The sequence below is a fragment of the Manis javanica genome, chromosome 2 (genome assembly GCF_040802235.1).
Source record: "Manis javanica isolate MJ-LG chromosome 2, MJ_LKY, whole genome shotgun sequence".
NCBI lineage: Eukaryota > Metazoa > Chordata > Mammalia > Pholidota > Manidae > Manis > Manis javanica.
The window spans coordinates 187,872,829-187,895,377 of NC_133157.1; the positions used below are offsets into that span (position 1 = coordinate 187,872,829).

The 22,549-nt window shown below is 36.8% G+C and overlaps 2 protein-coding genes across 38 annotated transcripts in view; one reads left to right on the forward strand and one right to left on the reverse strand.

The window, feature by feature from the left end:
* Positions 1-22,549, forward strand: part of RIMS2 (regulating synaptic membrane exocytosis 2) — a 570,663-nt gene that overhangs the window by 273,562 nt on the left and 274,552 nt on the right. The gene's annotated exons all lie outside the window — the stretch shown is intronic.
* DPYS (dihydropyrimidinase) overlaps positions 11,599-22,549 on the reverse strand; it is a 461,295-nt gene continuing 450,344 nt past the window's right edge. Inside the window, exon 9 of the mRNA XM_073229952.1 lies at positions 11,599-12,054. Coding sequence (XP_073086053.1) covers positions 11,986-12,054 — 69 coding nt within the window. The 3' untranslated portion in view covers positions 11,599-11,985. The remainder of the gene's footprint in view (positions 12,055-22,549) is intronic.

Consider the following 22,549-nt stretch of genomic DNA (forward strand, 5'->3'; position numbering starts at 1 on the left):
TTAATATGAATCCCTTGGACTAGCCCTTGCCCCACACAATTTTCTGTCACCATTTGATGAATTATCAGGAGTGAATTATGAATTATCAAATTACAGTTTGAAGAATCGACAGGAATCAATAAAGGAATCAAGAAGGCTCCTAGATATGGAATTAATATAGAATCACTTTATACTGTACTAAAAATAATCAGAAAGTTTAAATGAAAGACATTTCCTATTCTGAATCAAAAACATAAAGTGAGATTTAAAAATAACTAATAAGAAATGAGGGGGGCCTATATGAAGAAAGCTACCAAATTTACTGAGTAACATAAAGGAAGATGTGAGTAGAGATTCATTTTATGTTCCTATTTGGGAATGTTAATACTATATTAATATATATCAAATTAAAAAGACATGAAAAAACTATAATTTTTATTTGATATATTTTAATCTTAATATTATAATGCAACATTTTATTTCACTAATTGCATAGTCATGTTGGTCATTGCAGATGTCTTTTGTTTGTAAAATCTGGAGAGACTAGGCTAATAAAAGCAAGAATATGTGTGTATGGCAGTCTCATAAGCTGTAAATTGTGAAATGCTTGATGAGTTATTAGACTCTTAAAAGTAGCAGAGCTTCCTGCCTTCTTTTGCTAATTTTTGGGATACAGTGAATGGAAGTATGAATGAAGGTGGGGCACTTTGGACAACTGACCAGTAATAGGAAAAAGGGGAGGTAGACTGCAAGCCTCCAGGTAGAAGCAGGGGTCTTAAAGTATTAAAAATAATCCCTAAAGAAGTCAGCTTTATTTATGTCTGAGTTTTGGTGTATCAAAGTAAAATTTATACCCTTGCATCATCTCAAGTTTCGTGAAAGTTTAAATATTTAATCTATTGCCTATGTTTATAAAGAAAATAGGCTGACATAGACAATATACATTAGAAATTTGAGGAAATACTAATTTATGGTATTTGAGACCAATTAAACATGTAAGGAATTTTGAACCAAGACTGAAAAATTTGTAGACCAAGTTGTAATGATGGGAATATTTTTGAAATTTTCAGTTAGCTATTTTATTACTAAGACTTTTACAAGTAAGATTTTTTAAAAGTCAAAGATTACTTTCTTATATTTTCATTCCATCTAATGGTAAAATAATATTTTGCTAAATAAATATTCCAATTGTAACATGAATCTTAGAGCCCCACTAGGGAATAACACTAACTCATCGCATCAAAGTTAACATGGATAAAATTAATACACTGTTGGTTTATTAGGGAACATTATGAAATTACCTCATCTTGCCTTTTCCAAAAACAGAATACTTTTCATCAGATGAGAAGTTAAGTTGCAAATACACATTATAAGCTGATTTCAGTCTTGAAGTAATACAACATAAATGTGAGCAAATTAAGAAGGTAAACTAACTCAAAGTTAATTTGTAAAGTGTGTAGCCAGAAGGTATGTTTACAAATGGGAATAAAGGAGAATTTTTTGTTTCTTGATAAACTGCAGCATATAAAATGTTTAAAGTGGGAATTCCTTTCTTTGACAAAATATTTCATTTTTATGGATGAAACACTATGTTAACCATTTGCATAAAGAAAAAGGATTGTTTTTAACTTAGTACCCAAGGTATCAAAGAAAAAAATTTTACAGATTTCAATTTTGTGGGGTATTTGAGAGGGTGCTTAGCTATTTGAATGAAAAATTAAAAGCAAAAATTAAATTGTAGACTAGTCACTGAAGTTAGTTTGGAATATAGAAAATGTAAACTTTTGACTTAAAGTGAAGTTCAGTTAAATTAGAATTCAGTAGATGATGCCTAGATGTTGATATTTAGCACAGTTAAAAATGTTAATGATGAAATTTGTTTAGTAGATAGACAAATACAAAGTTTTGTAAAGATTATTTGATAAAGAGGCATATCAAAGCAAATACCTTAATGGTGTTACAATTTCTGTATAAGCCAATTGTATTTGAGTTAGAAAAGCATTGAAATAACCAAAAAGTTGGGTCTAAGACTAATTCAGTATTTCAAGAAAGATATAGTAGATTCATTCATTCATTCATTCGTTTATTCATTCTTTAATTCATTCAACTAAAATATATTAAATGTCATAATCTACAGTACCAGAGTATGAAGCGATATATGAAAGCATATTGAATCACACTAGAATTGCAGCTTTGTGGAACACAGTTAAGAACTTGTGCTATCAATTTGACTGCACTTATGCAAGTTAACACATCCAAGAAAATTGCACATGGGATGGGCTTTTGTTTTTGTTAGCTTGTTCTGGATGCTCTCTGTTTTCCTTTCTAGGATATATTCATGAGAAGGGCTTTTTGAGGAAACGTTTGGAGTATGGGGAGGTACGTTTCACAGCAGAAGGGAAGCCCAAGTTATTGACATATATAACCCCATTTTTCCGAGGAACTGCTTATCTGCCTTTTTTTGTAGGGTTTAGCTTAAGAACTCTTTATTCAGGAGCAAATAAAGTGAGCCTGACATACTAAAAGTTCAAGCAAGGACTCCTACAGAACAAGACTTATGTTAATTCTTTTAACAAAGGACCTAATGAAATATAAATATTTAATTTTATAGGGATCTAAAATGCTCATACCTTTTGTTCCAATATTGAAATATATCATCACGTTAATTAATCTGTGGAATGAACTGTTGAATAAAATAGTAGCATCTATGAAAACCATGAACTTTAATGAATGACTAAGATTATAACATTACACTATGTGTAAGATGAACATCAAAAAAAGAGATTAGGCAAAAGAGAGTAAAAGGGTGTTAAAATTCTGGACTAAGAATAGATGGGTATGAATTAAATACTTTGCAGTTTCTTTAAACCAAATGCATTTTAGGTATGATTATATTTTACCAAACAGTGCACATATTTGGAAGTGTGTGTGTATTCACATGCAATGTTGAAAGAGTCAGCATATTGAGTTTTAAATTTTATTCTTATGGGTGACTGTATAGGTCACTTTAGTTCACTTTGGGAATTTCTTAAAGGAAAATTTATTTCCCATGGGACTGACCTTTGCTTTGTAATTAGGGATACCCATGGTTTGATTAACAGAATTTGTGTCTTATATCCTTTTCTTGAGATAATAGAAGGGGACAACTCCAAATTTTGATGATGAAACAGGAAATATGTGCTTCTAATTTGAATTTTCAATGCATTTTTCCAAAGAAATATTAAGTGACAATAAATTATACCTCTTTATTCATTTGATTCTACAAATTGAAGGAATCTGTTCTAGCCACTAAGCTTGGATGTAAAAGCCAAATGTCTCCATTTTGTTGCTTTGTTTTCTTTTTTTTTTTTTTTTTTTTTTTTGAGAGGGCATCTCTCATTTATTGATCAAATGGTTGTTAACAACAATAAAATTCAGTATAGGGGGGTCAATGCTCAATGTACAATCATTAATCCATCTCAAGCCTAATTCTCGTCAGTCTCCAATCTTCTGAAGCATAACGAACAAGTTCTTACATGGTGAACGAATTCTTACAGAGTGAATAAATTCTTACATGGTGAACAGTACAAGGGCAGTCATCACAGAAACTTTCGGTTTTGATCATGCAATATGACCTATAAACCATCAGGTCAAATATGAATATTCATTTGATTTTTGTACTTGATTTATATGTTGATCCCACATTTCTCCTATTATTATTATTATTTTTATTTTTAATAAAATGCTGAAGTGGTAGGTAGATGCAAGATAAAGGTAGAAAACATAGTTTAGTGCTGTAAGAAGGCAAATATAGATGATCAGATGATCAGGTGTGTGCCTATGGACTAAGTATTAATCCAGGCTAGACAAGGGCAGCAAGACATCCACGGATGCAGAAGATTTCTCTCAAAGCAGGGGGGGTGAGGTTCTGAGCCTCACCTCTGTTGATCCCCAAATTCTCACCTGATGGCCCCCCTGCGACTGTGCCTGTCTTAGGTTGTTCCTCCCTTGAGGAATCTTACCCGTCTCTGGCTAACCAGTCATCTTCCGGGGCCATACAGGGAAATGTAAAGTTGGTAAGTGAGAGAGAAGCCATATTGTTTGCAAAGGTTAGCTTTTTACTTCTTTGCAGATTTATGCCCTGTGGCTTCTATGCCCAGCACTTGTCTCGAGGTATCTTTACCACCTGGAGGAATTATGATACTCGGTAAATTCTATATGAGGCACGAATTCTATTTAAGGTTTGTAATTAGGAAGGAAGAAGAAAAGCTATAGATGTAGCATATGAAGGAAACTTGGGAGGATTGATTATTTCTTTGACATATCTTCTTGTATAGTACCTTAAGTATGTATAGGTTTTAAACTACTAACTAATTTGCACACACATATTAACATAATAGGAATACGGTGACATAAACAAAGCAAATCTATAATTGCCAGCCATCTCCAGTGAAGCCAAGAAAACCATTTAGGCACCCTAGGCATTTGTGAAAATTTATCTATGATATGATGGATATTGTCCAACTGTACTTGAACCATCAGACAAATTAAAGCAGCCCATTTCTGGGATCTGTTCACATCCCATATGTTCTTTTAACCATAGATAGTCTATAGTCATGAGATTTTGGGGTGCTACAACTTGCACCCCTCCCAACTCCTGGTTGAGTTCCAACAGTACAGATCCAGTCAAATTCGTTGTCTCACTGTATGCACATGCCAGCCTAGACATCTCCCTCCTCCTTCTTATGGCAAGTCCAGGAGACGGTGGGCTGGATGCAGCCACAACCGCAGCATCGTCCGGATCCCTGTGGAGGCTTTTTGATGATCATCCCCCGGCACGAGTCCTCCAGAGAGTGCTGATGCCGGAAGCTCCTCCTCATATCGTATCTTAGTTCATTTTCTGGGTATCCAAGCTAGGCCTTGATCTTCTGCGTAGAAACAAACAGACCCTTTGCCCACACTTTGACATGCCCTCTATACCACTGTGAACTCATTGGAGGTCAGCACACAGTAACTGCTTTTTTTTTTTTTTTTTAATTAAGAGAAAGGAATATTATCAGAAAAGAGTACCTCCATAGCTGATCATCTGACACCCTTTAAGTGATCAACATTAAGGATATTTAAAGCATGCATTGATCTTTGATTTACCAATAGTTTTATCCTGTTAAGGAGTAATCCCCCTTTTCTTTCTTTCTTTCTTTTTTTTTTTTTAAATTTTTAATCTACACTTACCTGAAGAATACTATGTTTACTATGCTCTCCCCTATATCAGGTCCCCCCTAACAACCACATTACGGTTACTGTCCATCAGCTTAGCAAAATGTGGTAGAGTCACTACTTGTCCTCTCTGTGTTGTGCAGCCCACCCTCCCCTTTCTCCCTCCCCCTCATGCATGCTAATCTTAATACCCCCCTTCTTCTTCCCCCCCCTTATCCCTCCCTGCCCACCCATCCTCCCCAGTTCCTTTCCCTTTGGTACCTGTTAGTCCATTTTTGGGTTCTGTAATTCTGCTGCTGTTTTGTTCCTTCAGTTTTTCCTTTGTTCCTATACTCCTCAGATGAGTGAAATCATTTGGTATTTCTCTTTCTCCGCTTGGCTTATTTCACTGAGCATAATACTCTCCAGCTCCATCCATGTTGCTGCAAATGGTTGGATTTTTCCACTTCTTATGGCTGAGTAGTATTCCATTGTGTATATGTACCACATCTTCTTTATCCATTCATCTACAGATGGACATTTAGGTTGCTTCCAATTCTTGGCTATTGTAAATAGTGCTGCGATAAACATAGGAGTGCATCTGTCTTTCTCAAACTTGATTGCTGCGTTCTTAGGGTAAATTCCTAGGAGTGGAATTCCTGGGTCAAATGGTAGGTCTGTTTTGAGCATTTTGATGCACCTCCATACTGCTTTCCACAATGGTTGAACTAATTTACATTCCCACCAGCAGTGTAGGAGGGTTCCCCTTTCTCCACAGCCTCGCCAACATTTGTTGTTGTTTGTCTTTTGGATGGCAGCTATCCTTACTGGTGTGAGGTGATACCTCATTGTAGTTTTAATTTGCATTTCTCTGATAATTAGTGATGTGGAGCATCTTTTCATGTGTCTCTTGGCCATCTGTATTTCTTTTTTGGAGAACTGTCTGTTCAGTTCCTCTGCCCATTTTTTAATTGGGTTATTTGTTTTTTGTTTGTTGAGGCGTGTGAGCTCTTTATATATTCTGGACGTCAAGCCTTTATCAGATCTGTCATTTTCAAATATATTCTCCCATACTGTAGGGTTCCTTTTTGTTCTATTGATGGTGTCTTTCGCTGTACAGAAGCTTTTCAGCTTAATGTAGTCCCACTTGCTCATTTTTGCTGTTGTTTTCCTTGCCCGGGGAGATATGTTCAAGAAGAGATCACTCATGTTTATATCTAAGAGGTTTTTGCCTATGTTTTTTTCCAAGAGTTTAATGGTTTCGTGACTTACATTCAGGTCTTTGATCCATTTTGAGTTTACCTTTGTATATGGGGTTAGACAATGGTCCAGTTTCATTCTCCTACATGTAGCTGTCCAGTTTTGCCAGCACCATCTGTTGAAGAGACTGTCATTTTGCCATTGTATGTCCATGGCTCCTTTATCAAATATTAATTGACCATATATGTTTGGGTTAATTTCTGGGGTCTCTAATCTGTTCCACTGGTCTGTGGCTCTGTTCTTGTGCCAGTACCAAATTGTCTTGATTACTATGGCTTTGTAGTAGAGCTTGAAGTTGGGGAGTGAGATCCCCCCTACTTTATTCTTCTTTTTTAGGATTGCTTTGGCTATTCGGGGTCTTTGGTGTTTCCATATGAATTTTTGAATTATTTGTTCCAATTCATTGAAGAATGTTGCTGGTAATTTGAGAGGGATTGCATCAAATTTGTATATTGCTTTCGGCAGGATGGCCATTTTGATGATATTAATTCTTCCTAGCCATGAGCATGGGATGAGTTTCCATTTATTAGTGTCCCCTTTAATTTCTCTTAAGAGTGACTTGTAGTTTTCAGAGTATAAGTCTTTCACTTCCTTGGTTAGGTTTATTCCTAGGTATTTTATTCTTTTTGATGCAATGGTGAATGGAATTGTTTTCCTGATTTCTCTTTCTATTGATTCGTTGTTAGTGTATAGGAAAGCTACAGATTTCTGTGTGTTGATTTTGTATCCTGCAACTTTGCTGTATTCCGATATCAGTTCTAGTAGTTTTGGAGTGGAGTCTTTAGGGTTTTTTATGTACAGTATCATATCATCTGCAAATAGTGACAGTTTAACTTCTTCTTTACCAATCTGGATTCCTTGTATTTCTTTGTTTTGTCTGATTGCCGTGGCTAGGACCTCCAGTACTATGTTAAATAACAGTGGGGAGAGTGGGCATCACTGTCTGGTTCCCGATCTCAGTGGAAATGCTTTCAGCTTCTCGCTGTTCAGTATAATGCTGGCTGTGGGTTTATCATATATGGCCTTTATTATGTTGAGGTACTTGCCCTCTATTCCCATTTTGCTGAGAGTTTTTATCATGAATGGATGTTGAATTTTGTCAAATGCTTTTTCAGCATCTATGGAGATGATCATGTGGTTTTTGTCTTTCTTTTTGTTGATGTGGTGGATGATGTTGATGGATTTTCGAATGTTGTACCATCCTTGCATCCCTGGGATGAACCCCACTTGGTCATGGTGTATGATCCTTTTGATATACTGTTGAATTCTGTTTGCTAATATTTTATTGAGTATTTTTGCATCTACATTCATCAGGGATATTGGTCTGTAATTTTCTTTTTTGGTGGGGTCTTTGCCTGGTTTTGGTATTAGGGTGATGTTGGCTTCATAGAATGAGTTTGGGAGTATTCCCTCTTCTTCTATTTTTGGAACACTTTAAGGAGAATGGGTATTATGTCTTCTCTGTGTGTCTGATAAAATTCCGAGGTAAATCCGTCCGGCCCCGGGGTTTTGTTCTTGGGTAGTTTTTTGATTACTGTTTCAATTTCTTTGCTTGTAATTGGTTTGTTTAACTTTTGTGTTTCTTCCTTGGTCAGTCTTGGGAGGTTGTATTTTTCTAGGAAGTTGTCCATTTCTTCTAGGTTTTCCAGCTTGTTGGCATATAGGTTTTCATAGTAGTCTTTAATAATTCTTTGTATTTCTGTGGAGTCTGTCGTGATTTTTCCATTCTCATTTCTGATTATGTTGATTTGTGTTGACTCTCTTTTTCTCTTAATAAGTTGGGCTAGAGGCTTATCTATTTTGTTTATTTTCTCAAAGAACCAGCTCTTGGTTTCGTTGATTTTTGCTATTGTTTTATTCTTCTCAATTTTGTTTATTTCTTCTCTGATCTTTATTATGTCCCTCCTTCTGCTGACTTTAGGCCTCATTTGTTCTTCTTTTTCCAGTTTTAATAGTTGTGATGTTAGACTATTCATTTGGGATTGTTCTTCCTTCTTCAAGTGTGCCTGGATTGCTATATACTTTCCTCTTAAGACTGCTTTCGCTGCATCCCGCAGAAGTTGGGGCTTAGTGTTGTTGTTGTCATTTGTTTCTATATATTCCTTGATCTCTATTTTGATTTGTTCATTGATCCATTGATTATTTAGTAGCATGTTGTTAAGCCTCCATGTGTTTGTGAGCCTTTTTGTTTTCTTTGTAGAATTTATTTCTACTTTCATACCTTTGTGGTCTGAAAAATTGGTTGGTAGAATTTCAATATTGTGGAATTTACTGAGGCTCTTTTTGTGAGCTAGTATGTGGTCTATTCTGGAGAATGTTCCATGTGCACTTGAGAAGAATGTATATCCTGTTGTTTTTGGATGTAAAGTTCTATAGATGTCTATTAGGTCCATCTGTTCTAGTGTGTTGTTCAGTGCCTGTGTGTCTTTACTTATTTTCTGCCCGGTGGATCTATCCTTTGGGGTGAGTGGTGTGTTGAAGTCTCCTACAATGAATGCATTGCAGTCTATTTCCCTCCTTAGTTCTGTTAGTATTTGCTTCACATATGCTGGTGCTCCTGTATTGGGTGCATATATATTTAGAATGGTTATATCCTCTTGTTGGACTAAGCCCTTTATCATTATGTAGTGGCCTTCTTTATCTCTTGTTACTTTCTTTGTTTTGAAGTCTATTTTGTCTGATATTAGTACTGCAACCCCTGCTTTCTTCTCACTGTTGTTTGCCTGAAATATGTTTTTCCATCCCTTGACTTTTAGTCTATGCTTATCTTTGGGTTTAAGGTGAGTTTCTTGTAAGCAGCATATAGATGGGTCTTGCTTTTTTATCCATTCTATTACTCTATGTCTTTTGATTGGTGCATTAAGTCCATTTACATTTAGGGTGACTATTGAAAGATATGTACTTATTGCCATTGCAGGCTTTAGATTCGTGGTTACCAAAGGTTCAAGGTTAGCTTCTTTAGTATCTTACTGCCTAACTTAGCTCGCTTATTGAGCTGTTATATACACTGTCTGGAGAGTCTTTTCTTCTCTCCCTTCTTATTCCTCCTCCTCCATTCTTCATATGTTGTGTGTTTTGTTCTGTGCTCTTTTTAGGGGTGCTCCCATCTAGAGCAGTCCCTGTAGGATGCCCTGTAGAGGTGGTTTGTGGGAAGCAAATTCCCTCAGCTTTTGCTTGTCTGGGAATTGTTTGATCCCACCATCATATTTAAATGATAGTCGTGCTGGATACAGTATCCTTGGTTCAAGGCCCTTCTGTTTCATTGCATTAAGTATATCATGCCATTCTCTTCTGGCCTGTAGGGTTTCTGTTGAGAAGTCTGATGTTAGCCTGATTGGTTTTCCTTTATAGGTGACCTTTTTCTCTCTAGCTGCCTTTAAAACTCTTTCCTTGTCCTTGATCCTTGCCATTTTAATTATTATGTGTCTTGGTGTTGTCCTCCTTGGATCCTTTCTGTTGGGGGTTCTGTGTAATTCCATGGTCTGTTCGATTATTTCCTCCCCCAGTTTGGGGAAGTTTTCAGCAATTATTTCTTCAAAGACACTTTCTATCCCTTTTCGTCTTTCTTCCTCTTCTGGTATCCCTATAATACGAATGTTTTTCCTTTTGTATTGGTCACATATTTCTCTTAGTGTTGTTTCATTCCTGGAGATCCTTTTATCTCTCTCTATGTCAGCTTCTATACGTTCCTGTTCTCTGGCTTCTATTCCTTCCATGGCCTCTTGCATCTTATCCATTCTGCTTATAAATCCTTCCAGGGATTGTTTCACTTCTGTGATCTCTTTCCTGACATCTGTGATCTCCTTCCGGACTTCATCCCACTGCTCTTGCATTTTTCTCTGCATCTCATCCCATTGCTCTTGCATTTTTTTCTGCATCTCTGTCAGCATGTTCATGATTTTTATTTTGAATTCTTTTTCAGGAAGACTAGTTAGGTCTGTCTCCTTCTCAGGTGTTGTTTCTGTGATCTTTGTCTGCCTGTAGTTTTGCCTTTTCATGGTGATAGAGATAGTTTGCAGAGCTGGTACAAGTGACCGCTGGAAGAGCTTCCCTTCTTGTTGGTTTGTAGCCTTTTCCTGGGAGAACAGCGACCTCTAGTGGCTTGTGCTGGGCAGCTGTGCGCAGACAGGGCTTCTGCTTCCTGCCCAGTTGCTTTGGGGTTTATCTCCGCTGTTGCTGTGGGCTTGGCCTGGCTGGGGCTGTTCCTCCAAAATGGTGGAGCCCCGTTGGAGGGGGAGCAGCCAGGAGACTATTTATCTCCGTAAGGGGCCTCTGTGCTCCCTGCTGCCCAGGGGGTTAGAGTGCCCAGAGATCCCCAGATTCCCTGCTTCTGGTCTAAGTGACCTGTCCTGCCCCTTTAAGATTTCCAAAAAGCACTCTCCAAACCAAAACAACAGCAGCAACAATGAGAGAGGGAACAGAAAGAAAGAGAAAAAAAAAAGGAAAAAAAAGGAAAAAACAAGCGATTTTTTTTTTTTTTTTTTTTGTCCTCAGGTGCCGGTCCCAGGCACCCGCTCACTGGTCCTGCTGCCCTGTCTCCCTAGCACCAGGGTCCCTGTCCTTTCAAGGCTTCCAAAAAGCACCCACCCACCGGTCCCGCAGGGAAGGAACGCTCAATATTCTTTGTCCTCAGGCACTGGTCCCACGCACCCGCTCACCAGTCCCGCCGCCCTGCCTCCCTAGCACCGGGGTCCCTGTCCCTTCAAGGCTTCCAAAAAGCACTCGGCAAAAAGAGAGAAAAAAAAGGGGAAAAACGCGCGATTTCTTCCGTCCTCAGGTGCTGGTCTCAGGCACCCACCCACCGGTCCCACAGGGAAAAATGCGGGATATTCTTTGTCCTCAGGTGCCGGTCCCAGGCACCCGCTCACCAGTCCCGCCGCCCTGCCTCCCTCGCACCGGGTCCCTGTCCCTTTTAGGCTTCCAAAAAGCACTCGCAGAAAAGAGAAAAAAAAAAGGGGAAAAACGCGCGATTTCCTCTGTCCTCAAGTGCCGGTCTCAGGCACCCGCCCACCGGTCCCGCAGGGAAAAACGGGGGATATTCTTTGTCCTCAGGCGCCGGTCCCAGCCACCCGCTCACCAGTCCCGCCACCGTGCCTCCCTAGCACTGGGGTCCCCGTCCCTTCAAGGCTTCCAAAAAGCACTCGCCAAAAAGAGAAAAAAAAAAAAAAGGGGAAAAACGCGCAACCTCCTCCGTCCTCAGGCACTGGTCTCAGGCACCCGCCCCCAGGTCTCGCAGGGAGAAACGCGGGATATTCTTTGTCCTCCGGCGCCGTTCCCAGGCACCTCCTCACCGGTCCCGCCACCCTGCCTCCCCAGAAACGGGGGCCCGTCCCTCTAAGGCTTCCAAAAAGCGCTCGCCAAAAAAAAAAAAAAAAAAAAAAAAAAAAAAACCGCTCCGGTTTCTCTCCACCCGCCGGGAGCTGGGGGGAGGGGCGCTCGGGTCCCGCCGGGCTGGGGCTTGTATCTTACCCCCTTCACAAGGTGCTGGGTTCTTGCAGGTGTGGATGTGGTCTGGATGTTGTCCTGTGTCCTGTGGTCTCTATTTTAGGAAGATTTTTCTTTGTTATATTTTCATAGCTCTATGTGTTTTTGGGAGGAGATTTCCACTGCTCTACTCACGCCGCCATCTTGGCTCCGCCCCTGTTTTCTTTTTTTAATCTGGGAAATTTTTAAACTTCATCTTCATATTTGGAGGATAATTTCTTTGGATGTAGAATTCTTGGTTGGATTCCCCACCCCCATGTCCCCTTTCAGCACTTGGTATATGTCATTCCATTGTTTTTCTAGAGATAAGAGTTTGATCTCTTGCTGTTTTCAGTATATTCTCTTTGTCTTTGGATTTCAGCAGTTTGACTGTTAGTGTCTAGGCTTAGGTTTCTTGTGTATATCCTATTTGGGAATCATTAAGATTTGTGGATCTGTAGATTAATGTTTTTCCTTAAGTTTGGGGAATATTTCTTCAATTATTTTTTCTGCCTCCTTTTTCTCCCAGGAGTCCCATTACATGTATTTTAATGTGCTTGATATTTTCCTACATGTATCTGAGGTTCTTTTCTTTTTCTTTCTTTCTTTCTTTTTTTTTTTCAGAATTTTTTCTCTCTGTTCATCAGAGTGGATAGTTTCTGTTGCTGTCTGGTAGGGTGTGCTGATTGTTTCATCTGCCATCTCAAATCTGCTGTTGAGTTCATGTAATGAATATTTTATTTTGGCTATTGTATTTTTCAACCCTAGAATTTTAATTTGTTTCCTTTTATAGTTTTATTTCTCCACTGAGAATCTCATTTATTGAGACATTGCTCATAATTTCCTGTAATTCTTTGACATGGTTATTTCATTTTTGAACATATTTACCAAAACTGCTTTAAAATCTTTATAATAACTGCCAAATCAACCATTTGGTTCACCCAGAGTTAGTTTGTTTGACTGCTTCTTTACCTGGTTATTGGTCACATTTTCTTCTTTCCTTGCATGTCTTATAATTTTTGGTTAAAAACTGGAGGTTTTAGATGATGTATTATAATCGCACTTCTTATTTATTTTCCTGAGGATTGCCTTGTCTTTCTTTTCTTTTCTCTTTCCTTCCCTCTTTTCTGTAACTTCCCTGGACTTAAAGTGTGGAATCTGTCCCCCCTGTAGTATATGTCCACTGTTGTCTCAGTTCAGTTTGTTTTTATTCATATATACATATCTCCACCTTTCTATGGGTCATTCCTCTGTCTGCATAGCCTAAATGTTGGCCAAAGAATGGGCAGAAGTTGTGCTCAAGTATTTTGAACTTACAAGGCTTCTACTCTCTGTCAGTCAATTTGTGTATAGTGTGAGGACACTGAAAGTTCAGCCAGTTCTCAAGTCACCCTTGGGTTTTGCTTTCTACTAGGCTCTCTTGGGATCTCCCCTGAACATAGTTTCCTAGTCAGTCAGATACGTGTCAAGAGTTTATCCAGCTTTTTCTGTGGCTGTCATTTCTAAGGCTTCCCTATTGAGTTTCTGGCTAGTCTGCCATTTTCCCTATCTGCAATCTTAGGCTAGTAATGATTCCCAAGTAGGATATACACAAGTAAAGTTTTTCTTTTTGTTTACTACTGAGTTTGCCACTTTTAGCTGATAAAGGCAGGGGTCTTTACCACCCCCTCCTGAAATCATATAGCAAAGGTGCTGGTAGCAGAGCTGCTGGTTTTCCCAGCCAGCCCCACATTGCGAAAACTATTGATCCTTTCTGTAAATCCCTTCTTTTATATTTACTGTAGCAGAAGGGGCCTATGGGAGCAATGCAGGAAAGAAGGTAACAACAGACTTCTGTTGTTATTATTTGAACCTCTATCAGTTTTTCTCAGATTTTATGTGCCTTTGTTTGATTTCCACAGTCATTCAACTATTGTTTTTGACAATTTCATCCAGACTTGCACTTGGTTTTGTGAAGAAAACTAGTTCACACTTGATGTCAGTAAGCCAGAAGTCCTTTCTCATGATTTTGTGAGTGTAGAATTCAGGCAGGGTTTAGCTGGGTAATTTTTTTTCTTCTATTTTGTATAAACCATCTATTGAGAGACAAGCTGCATTAACTAATCACTTCTAATTCTTGAATATTAGAAGGGCTAGTGTAGGTGTTTTCTGTTTAATGTTAGGCTACCTTGAGAACTACGGAGAAAAGAGATGTGTTATTATATTAAAATTTTAAATTAAGATGTGAATTTCTACATTTCACATCAGACATTTTAGTTATATTAAGTAAATAATTGAAGTATATATGTCACCTTGTATGTTTGAACTTACGTGTTATTTCTTAATAATTGCCTTGACTGCATTAGCTGTTGAAAAACTTAAATCTGTTCTGCAAAAAGTATAACATCTTTTTAGTTCTATGAATTATAGCTGTTACAGCCATTAAAATTCACTATTATCTTATTATAAAAATATATTGATATAGGAAACTATACTTACATTTTATTTTTTTTATATAAGGTTACTAGATTTTATTCTATTCTGTAATGGTTTCTAATAGTTAAAAATTCTATAGATATGATTTTGAAAATATTTGTAAGAGTGAAGACCTAAATCAAATGATTAATATTTAAATTGTAAATCCCTAGGAAAGATTAGAAGAGAAAGGAAAATTAGAATTAATCAATGATGTAAACAGTTATTAAAGATAAATAACTATTAGGTTTCATATATGATAAGAATCTAGTTTAACTGACAGAACATACAATGATGCTGAATGATAATCAATTCTGTTTAACCATTAGCGAAACAGAACATTGTAATACCAACATTCTCTCAAACCCCACTTTCAAATTCTGTTTAATACAGTTTAATCTAGGAAAGCAAAAAAAATATTGCATGCTTATTGTATGCTTGATGCTGTGCTAAGTGCTTTGTGTTAAGATGAATATAACATTGACCCTTGGGAGATAATCATGTAAGCAAACGAGCAATACAATATGATAGATGTGAAAGTAGTTAAATACAACACATAGATGTAATTCAGAGAACGTAGAGATAGTCTACCTTGACTCATCAGGGAGAACTTTACAGAGAAGTTGCTATGTGCATTGGGTTGTGAAGGCCTAATGTAATTTCCCAGGTGAACAAGACAAGTATGGTATGGGGATAGGTGGTCATTTTACACAGTGGAATATAAGCATTGTGTCAGTAGGAACAAGTTCTGTGGAGTACTTTTTGTCAGGTATTGCTTGGCATTGAGGGGAACACATTCAAAGATTCCTTTCCTTAATAAAATTATAAATTTATTAATCAATTTGAGAAATTTTTGAAATTAATTTTTTAAGTTGAATATTGAAACATTTTGCATTTTGACAAATTTGTTATATATATATTTTTTCTTGTCTTCTCTTTTCTTTCCTTTACTTTTTTTTATTAACTCAGTGAAATTACTTTTCTAAAGCAGTGAGTAGCTGGTTTAGGAGTGTACTCTGGATTAAAAAACCTCAGTTCCTTAGGCATTTTTGTTTTGTTTTTAATTTATTTGTATCTTATTTACCACATTTCTAAATATGTTATAATAATAACATCTACATATGGTTGTTTTGAAGATTAAATGGGTTAGTGTATATATTTTAACAACAATAATGCCATACAAAAAATACTCTTCCAAAATTTGTTTTTCAGTCTTAGTGATATAGTTTATTTATTTGACCTGTCAGATGTTTTGTAAAAACTTCCTGATAATATGTATTTGACATAAAGTGTCCCAAACAATTCCTATTATGAACAATGCTGAAATGATTATTTTAACTTAGTTTAAATAGTCTGTACTTCAAGTTCTGATAGTTACTTATATAGTTAGAGCCAACAAGCAATTTAAAGATTTTGTGAAACACTGTATATGCAGAGGATGTTTAATTAATGGTTAATACTATACTTGAATTTCAACTATAAATTTAAGGTTTAGAATATACTTTCTTTTTCCAAGAAATAGATAACTACTATTTCAATTTTATGTATTCGGATGTGTTTGGTAAAGTTAAATACATGGTATTTGGAATGCAAAAAAAGAGAGAGAAAGAGAGAAAGAAAAAAAAGAAACACTCTATTGAGGAGTTAGAGGAGTGGATAGGTTTATTGATTATTCTTTTTTTATAGAAAGGCAGTGTGGTATAATAGAAAAAGTGATGGATTGAAAAATACACACATCAGGTTCTATTCTTGGCTCTGCTAGTGACCCCACTGTAATCTTAAGGTTAGTAAATTTTCTGGGCTTCAATTTCCTCTTAGAAATGAGGAAAATAGACTAATTTGTTGTTCTAAAAACTTTGCTCAATGAAACACCAGGTATCTGTGGTAACGTTTTGGGAACAGCTTAAGAGGGTACAAGGGCATATCTATAAGGTTGAGCATCTGAGTTTTCCACTTGTTTCAACCAAACTTTTCTCTTAACCAGTTTTATATTTGGGGATTCCATAAGGAAAGAGGCTCCATAGCATAGAAAAGTGTGAAATGACCAGACTTGGTATGTTAATTTATTCACTTAATATTTAAATTACAGGCACTGCTCCGTGTGCCAAAGACTATAACAGTTAAAAAGATAAAACAAAAACCCAGACAAATTACTCGAGGTCAAAGGGGTAGTGGAAGGCCAGATCATGTAGGGCTTATTAAGTCAGTGCACAAATTTAGGCTTTTTCTCCCAGTAAGATGAGGAGCCATTGGGAAGTTTTGAATAATGAAATCACTTGATCTAATTTACCTTTTGAGGGTAATTCTTGATGCTATGTTGGAAATAGAATTAATAGGAGCAAAGATGGGTGCAAGGAGAAGAGTTAGGAGGCTAATCCAATGCCTAATGAGAGATGATGTTTGCTTGTACCAAGTGGGTAGTAGTGGGGGTGAAGAGAGGCAGACAGATTTTGGCTATTTTGAAAATACAGCCAACAAAATTTTCTGATAGGTTAGAGGTATGGTGTGAAAGTAAGAGAGAAGTGGGTGAAGGATCACTGCAGAGATTTTTGTCTGAGGAAGTGGAAGGTGGGAGTTACCATTAAATAACATAAGGAAACTATGACAGATTTTTTCGGGGGTGGGGGGAGGAAAGGAGTTTCAGGGATTCAAGTTTGCACATATGAAGTTTGAAATTTCCTGCTTACCAGTAGGAAAGATAGGAAAGCTAGGTAAGTAAGCTACTGCATTACTAATGTGGAACTCACTGGCATGATTTGGTTTGAATGCATGAATTTGCAAGTCATCAGTATATGTATGACATGTAAGGCTGTGGAACTGCAAGACTGCTGATGGCATTTATTTCTAGGAAAAAGGGGCTCTCGGGATTAAGCCTTGGAATACTCCCACAATTAGAAGGGGATGAGGAAAAACCAGCAAAAGAAATTGAGAATAACTGACCAGTGAAGTGGGAGGAAAACCAGGAAGAAAGTGATCTCCCAGAAAACAACTGAAGAAAGCATTCCAAGAAGTATTGATAGTGTCAGTTGCTGCTTGGAAGTCAAATGATTATTAACCACTAGATTTAGCAAGGCAGAAACTGCTTGCCAGTGTTGTGCCCTCTATGGGAGCACTTTTAGTGGAATGATGGGGTTGGAAGTCTGATGTGGGCTCAAGAAAGATGGAAAGGAAGGAATTGGATATAGTTCAGACAGCTCTTTTGGGGGGAATTTTGCTGTGTAGAGAAACAATAACAAAAAAGAATGCTCACTGGAGAGTGAGGGATGTTTTGTTGAAGATGGGAGATAAGGCAACCTATCTGTGTTCTTAAGGGAATGATCATGTAGAGAGGAAAAGCTGATGATGTGTGAGAGAGAAAGGATCATTGTTAGAGCCTTATCCTAAGTAATTAAAGATGGGATTTAGTGCACTGGTGGGTGGACTAGATGGCTTGCTAAAAGAGCAGGAGCAATTGTTCATAATAAGAGGAAGGAAGGCAGAATATATGAAAACAGATACATGTAGGTTGATAAATATGGTTGGTTCTAAAAGTTTGGAAATATCTTACCTGATTATTCCTCTTTTTTAGAAGTGGGAAAATTAGCAGTGCTATTATCTGAGAATCAGGATTTGGGGAGGAGGTTAAAATTCTATGGAGAGAGAAAATGTGAAATTCTTAACTAGGAGAGTATGAAAGATAAGACCTGAGGAAATTCAGTACAACTGCCTGGAAGTAATAAGAACTGACCTAGAATTAGTGGTTAAAATTTTTAATGGAGATTAGTGTGTTTTTAAGTTTTTTTCTAGATGTATTCAGCTGTGTAGGTTAAAACATGGATGTTTTAGTCCATTTGGGTTGCTCTAACAAAATACTACAGTTTGAGTAGCTTATAGACAACAGAATGTACATCTTACAGCTCTGAAGCCTGGAAGTCTGCACTCAGGGTGCCAGCATGATGAGGTGAGGGTATCCTCACATGGCAGAAGGAGGCAAGCTACTTCTCTCGGGTTTCTTTTATAAGGGCATTAATCCCAGTGATGATGGCTCCACCCTCATGACCCAGTCATGTCCCAGAGGCCCCACCACATAATATTAGCATTATCTTGGGAATTAGGATTTCAACATATTAATCTGGGGCTTTGTGGGGGGGGGGGCACAAACATGCAGACTATAGCATGGAGTAAATGGCAAACTGAATTTTACTAGTGCTTTGGTGTTGCCAAGTGAGTACCAAAAAAGGAGAGTGGGCAGAGGAATTGAAAGTATTTGCAAGTGTGTGATTTTCATAATGGACCATGGATTTAAACTGTGTGTGGGGAGAAGTGAAGAAAACCAGAAAAAAAAAAAAGATGGAGGAATCTACAGGTTATAGGTCTCAGTGTGTTAGCTTATTTAAATTAGGATTCTACAGTGAATGAACTTAATTATCTTTCATTACTGTTAGACTGCGACCTCCTTGAAGGCAGAAATCTTACCTATGTCCTTTACTATTGTATCCCAGAAGTTAGCCTGATACCTGGCACATGGTAGGCTCTCAACAAATATTTTTTGAATAAATTGGTGAATGTATGGAGCAATATATTAGTGAGTGAATGACACAATATTTTTAAGATCTCTTTTTGCTCTAAAATTGTGTGATTTATGTCAGTTATACCTTAGCTTAAGAAAATTCTTTTGCTCTGTTTATAAAGCTCAGAGTACACTAAATAATACTCAGTAAAACAAATGAAAGAGCTATTAAGTAAAAACAAAATTTGAACTATTTATAAAAACAACTTGCAAACAGTAAATATGTAGACTTCACATATACTTGGGAAAACACATTCTCACAGACCTACTTTCCTGCTTGTAAGAGATTGAGGTTACTTCAATTCAGATTAAATTAATATATTCCACTTAAGAGGAATATTCACTAAAACTCAAAAAATGGATTTGCTAATAATTTTTACCTGCTTCCTAGCATTAGATTAATTTTATTTTTAGCCATTTTTAGTGGCCCCTTACACTTGTTTAAAATCCATCGATAGTAATTATTAAGAATCATTTTTAATATCATAAATTATTAAAGGCTGATTTGGGTTATGTAACCTTTGAGTACTGAATAAGATCAAATTTGTGGGCTAATAATTCCATAAAATTTATTTTTAGCACAGGATACAAGAATGTAGATTTTGGGAAACAGACTACATCAATTTTAATCCTGGCTTTATTATATCCTAATAATGTGATCTTGTGCAGGTTATTCGAATCTCTCAGTTTTACTTTCCTCACATGCAGAATGAATAATATTATTATCTAGCTGAAATAGTCACTGAGAGGGTTAAATAATGAAATCATGTAGCATGCATATTGCAGTTACTACAAATCACCCCAAAATTTAGTGGCATAAACAACCATAGGATATGAACAGGATTTTGAACAGGAGCGGAATTTGAACAGGATGTAGCAGGGACTGCTTGCTCTGCTCCTCCCTGTCTTGGACTCCAGTTGGGGATTAAAACAGTTGTGCCTTCTTGGGTATTTCTCTCTCACACCCTCTCCCCCTGTCTCCCCATGTGATCTCTCTAGCCTGGCAGTTTCAAGGAAGTGGATTTTTTATGTATAGTTTCATAGCTCCCAAAGTACACATTTCCTGAAAGAGTCAGGAGAAAACCATGCTGTCCTTTTAAACCTAGCCTCAGAGCACACAAGTGTTACTCCCACCACATTCTATTGGTCCTAGATCTTTCTGGGTTCAAGAGGAGGGAATATGGACACCCGCCTCTCAGTAGAGTGTCACTGTCACAATGTAAAAAGAACATGTGTAATGGGATGTGTAATGGTGCAGCTACCTTTGGAAAATACAATCTACCCTAGTATTTATGTGTCTAGTTCCTGGCACAGAGTGAGTGCCCAATAAATGTCATTATTATTATGAAATAAAACCTGAACTGGGGTCTCAATTCAGGGTAATTACCTTATGGTGGTAGGTTATCATAGCAGATTATAATGTGTAGGTAGGTGTTCAGTCAGTCATTTATTCACTAATCACATTGTGTTAGGAGGGAAAGGATCTTTTGCAAATTATTTGCTTTGTAAAATGACTGGCTTAAGGTCATAATCCATTTCATGTTCAAAGTAGATTCTGATTCTTGTCTTCTGATTTATAATTCTTCATGAGTAGCCCCTAGGAACAAAGTAAAGCATTTCTTCAAATTTAAGACACACATTTTTCTCCCAGTTTTATTATCTCTGAAATTAGAACATAATTGGCAGCATTTTATTTTTCTCTCTTGGTAATATATTAAAACAATGTTGTCTCACATCTGATGAAGTTATATAAATTAATAATAGAGATCAATAATCCCAGCTCTTCTTTATAGTATGATACATAATTCATAGGTCATATTCCTTTCCTAGAGATATGGGCAATTTCTACTTTATTGTAGTAGCTTTACACCTCTTCTTTCCTTTTTATTTAATAAACTGAGATTGATATTAGCATAGATGCAAAGTAGACTTTATTCCAATTTAAAACATACTCTATCCTAAAATTATATAATTTGTAAACTATGTTACTTTATCAGTAATAGCATCACTTCTGGTATTTTATTACTGTGTTACAACATAGTGTTTGAGAATCAGGTCATGAAATAATAGCAATTACAGATCCAGGGAAAGGTTGTTTGCTAATATTCTACTATGTACCATTTCCCAAACATATCATGTACATTCATTGGCAGTGATAATTTCATAAAGGCTTTTTTCTCTGCCAGGAATATTCATGTTGTTTTCCTCTAAGAAAATAAAATCCTCTAGTAAGAAAAATTTTACAGCATCTTTCAAGGTACAGTTTAAATATCCCTTCATTTTGAAGCATTTCCTAAGTATCTGTCCCCTTTCTGAAAAATCTATTTCTTTTTCATGAAATGCCATAATTTTTTTATCCTAAGAAGCAGATTGTTTTCACATGATAGCATTTTGGAAGTAGGGATACTTCTTACCATCAAAAGCTTGTCACTGTTTAATGGCAGCAGTTTTTCCTTTTTAGTGACATATAAAATAATGCACATATTATAATTGATAGTGACTTTGATGTAATAAAATAAGATAGTATGGGTGTATATTACATTAAGGTATGTATACTATGCTATGCTATGTTGTATATTTTACCTATCTACCTTTCTAGAATGTGATTTTTTTTGGTGAGGTTCTTTTTGTACTCACTGAACCTAAAACAGTTTCACACTGTAATTACTAAAATGAATTATAATATATGTAATATATACAATCATTTAATCAATTAGATGTTATTAAGAAGAATATAGTGGTAATACCAATAGAGCAGGGTTTTTTAAAAACATAAGCTAATTATGCATAATGTTTTATCACCCTATTTCAAATGCTATTATTTTGGGTAGCCTTGGTTTGGTTTTGGAGGTTGAGACATGGCCTAAGGTTCTATCTGGCCTTTTAGATCTACTGACTTCTGTGTTTTGGTTTCTATCTTTAAAAATCTGCTGCTTTGAAGAATGTCTACAGATTTACTGTTTCACAATTTCTATTGTTTAGTAGTCACAGCATGGCTTGGGTAGGTACTCTGCTTAGTTTCAGAGCTACAATCAAAGTGTTGGCTGGGCTCTTTCTTATCTGGGGGTTCGACTAGGGAAGAATCAGATTCCAAGTTCAGTGAGATTGTTGGCAGAATTCATTTCTTTGTGACTGGATGTCACCCAAAGTTCCTAGATGGTATCCACATTTCCTAGAGATCGCCTGGTATTCCTTTACATGTGGACTTCTCATCATGGCTGCTTTGTCAAACTAGCAAAAGATTTGCAAGAGCAAGTTGACTAGCTAGGCAGTCTTATTAACGATATCATGTGAGTGACAAACATTCACCTTGCTATCCCACTATCTTGATTAGGAATAAATCCCAGGTCCTGTACAAAGGCATGAACACCATGAAGTGGAAATTATGGGTACCACCTTAGAATCAGGTCTCCACATACCCTCCAACTGTGTTCCAGACTATTGGAACATAGTTTGAGAACCATTGCTGTACATAATATTCTCTCTGCATAACCTTTTTTATTTTACTTGGACCTTGAGTCTCCTTTACTACTGAACATTTTGGTGGAGAAAAGACTTAAGCCTTATTATTAGCTTTAATGTCTATCTTAGGAGGAAAAATGACCTTCCAGGAAGATTTCAGCATTGTGTCTTAAGTACAGTTCCTGGAACACTTTTCCTGTGGGAAAC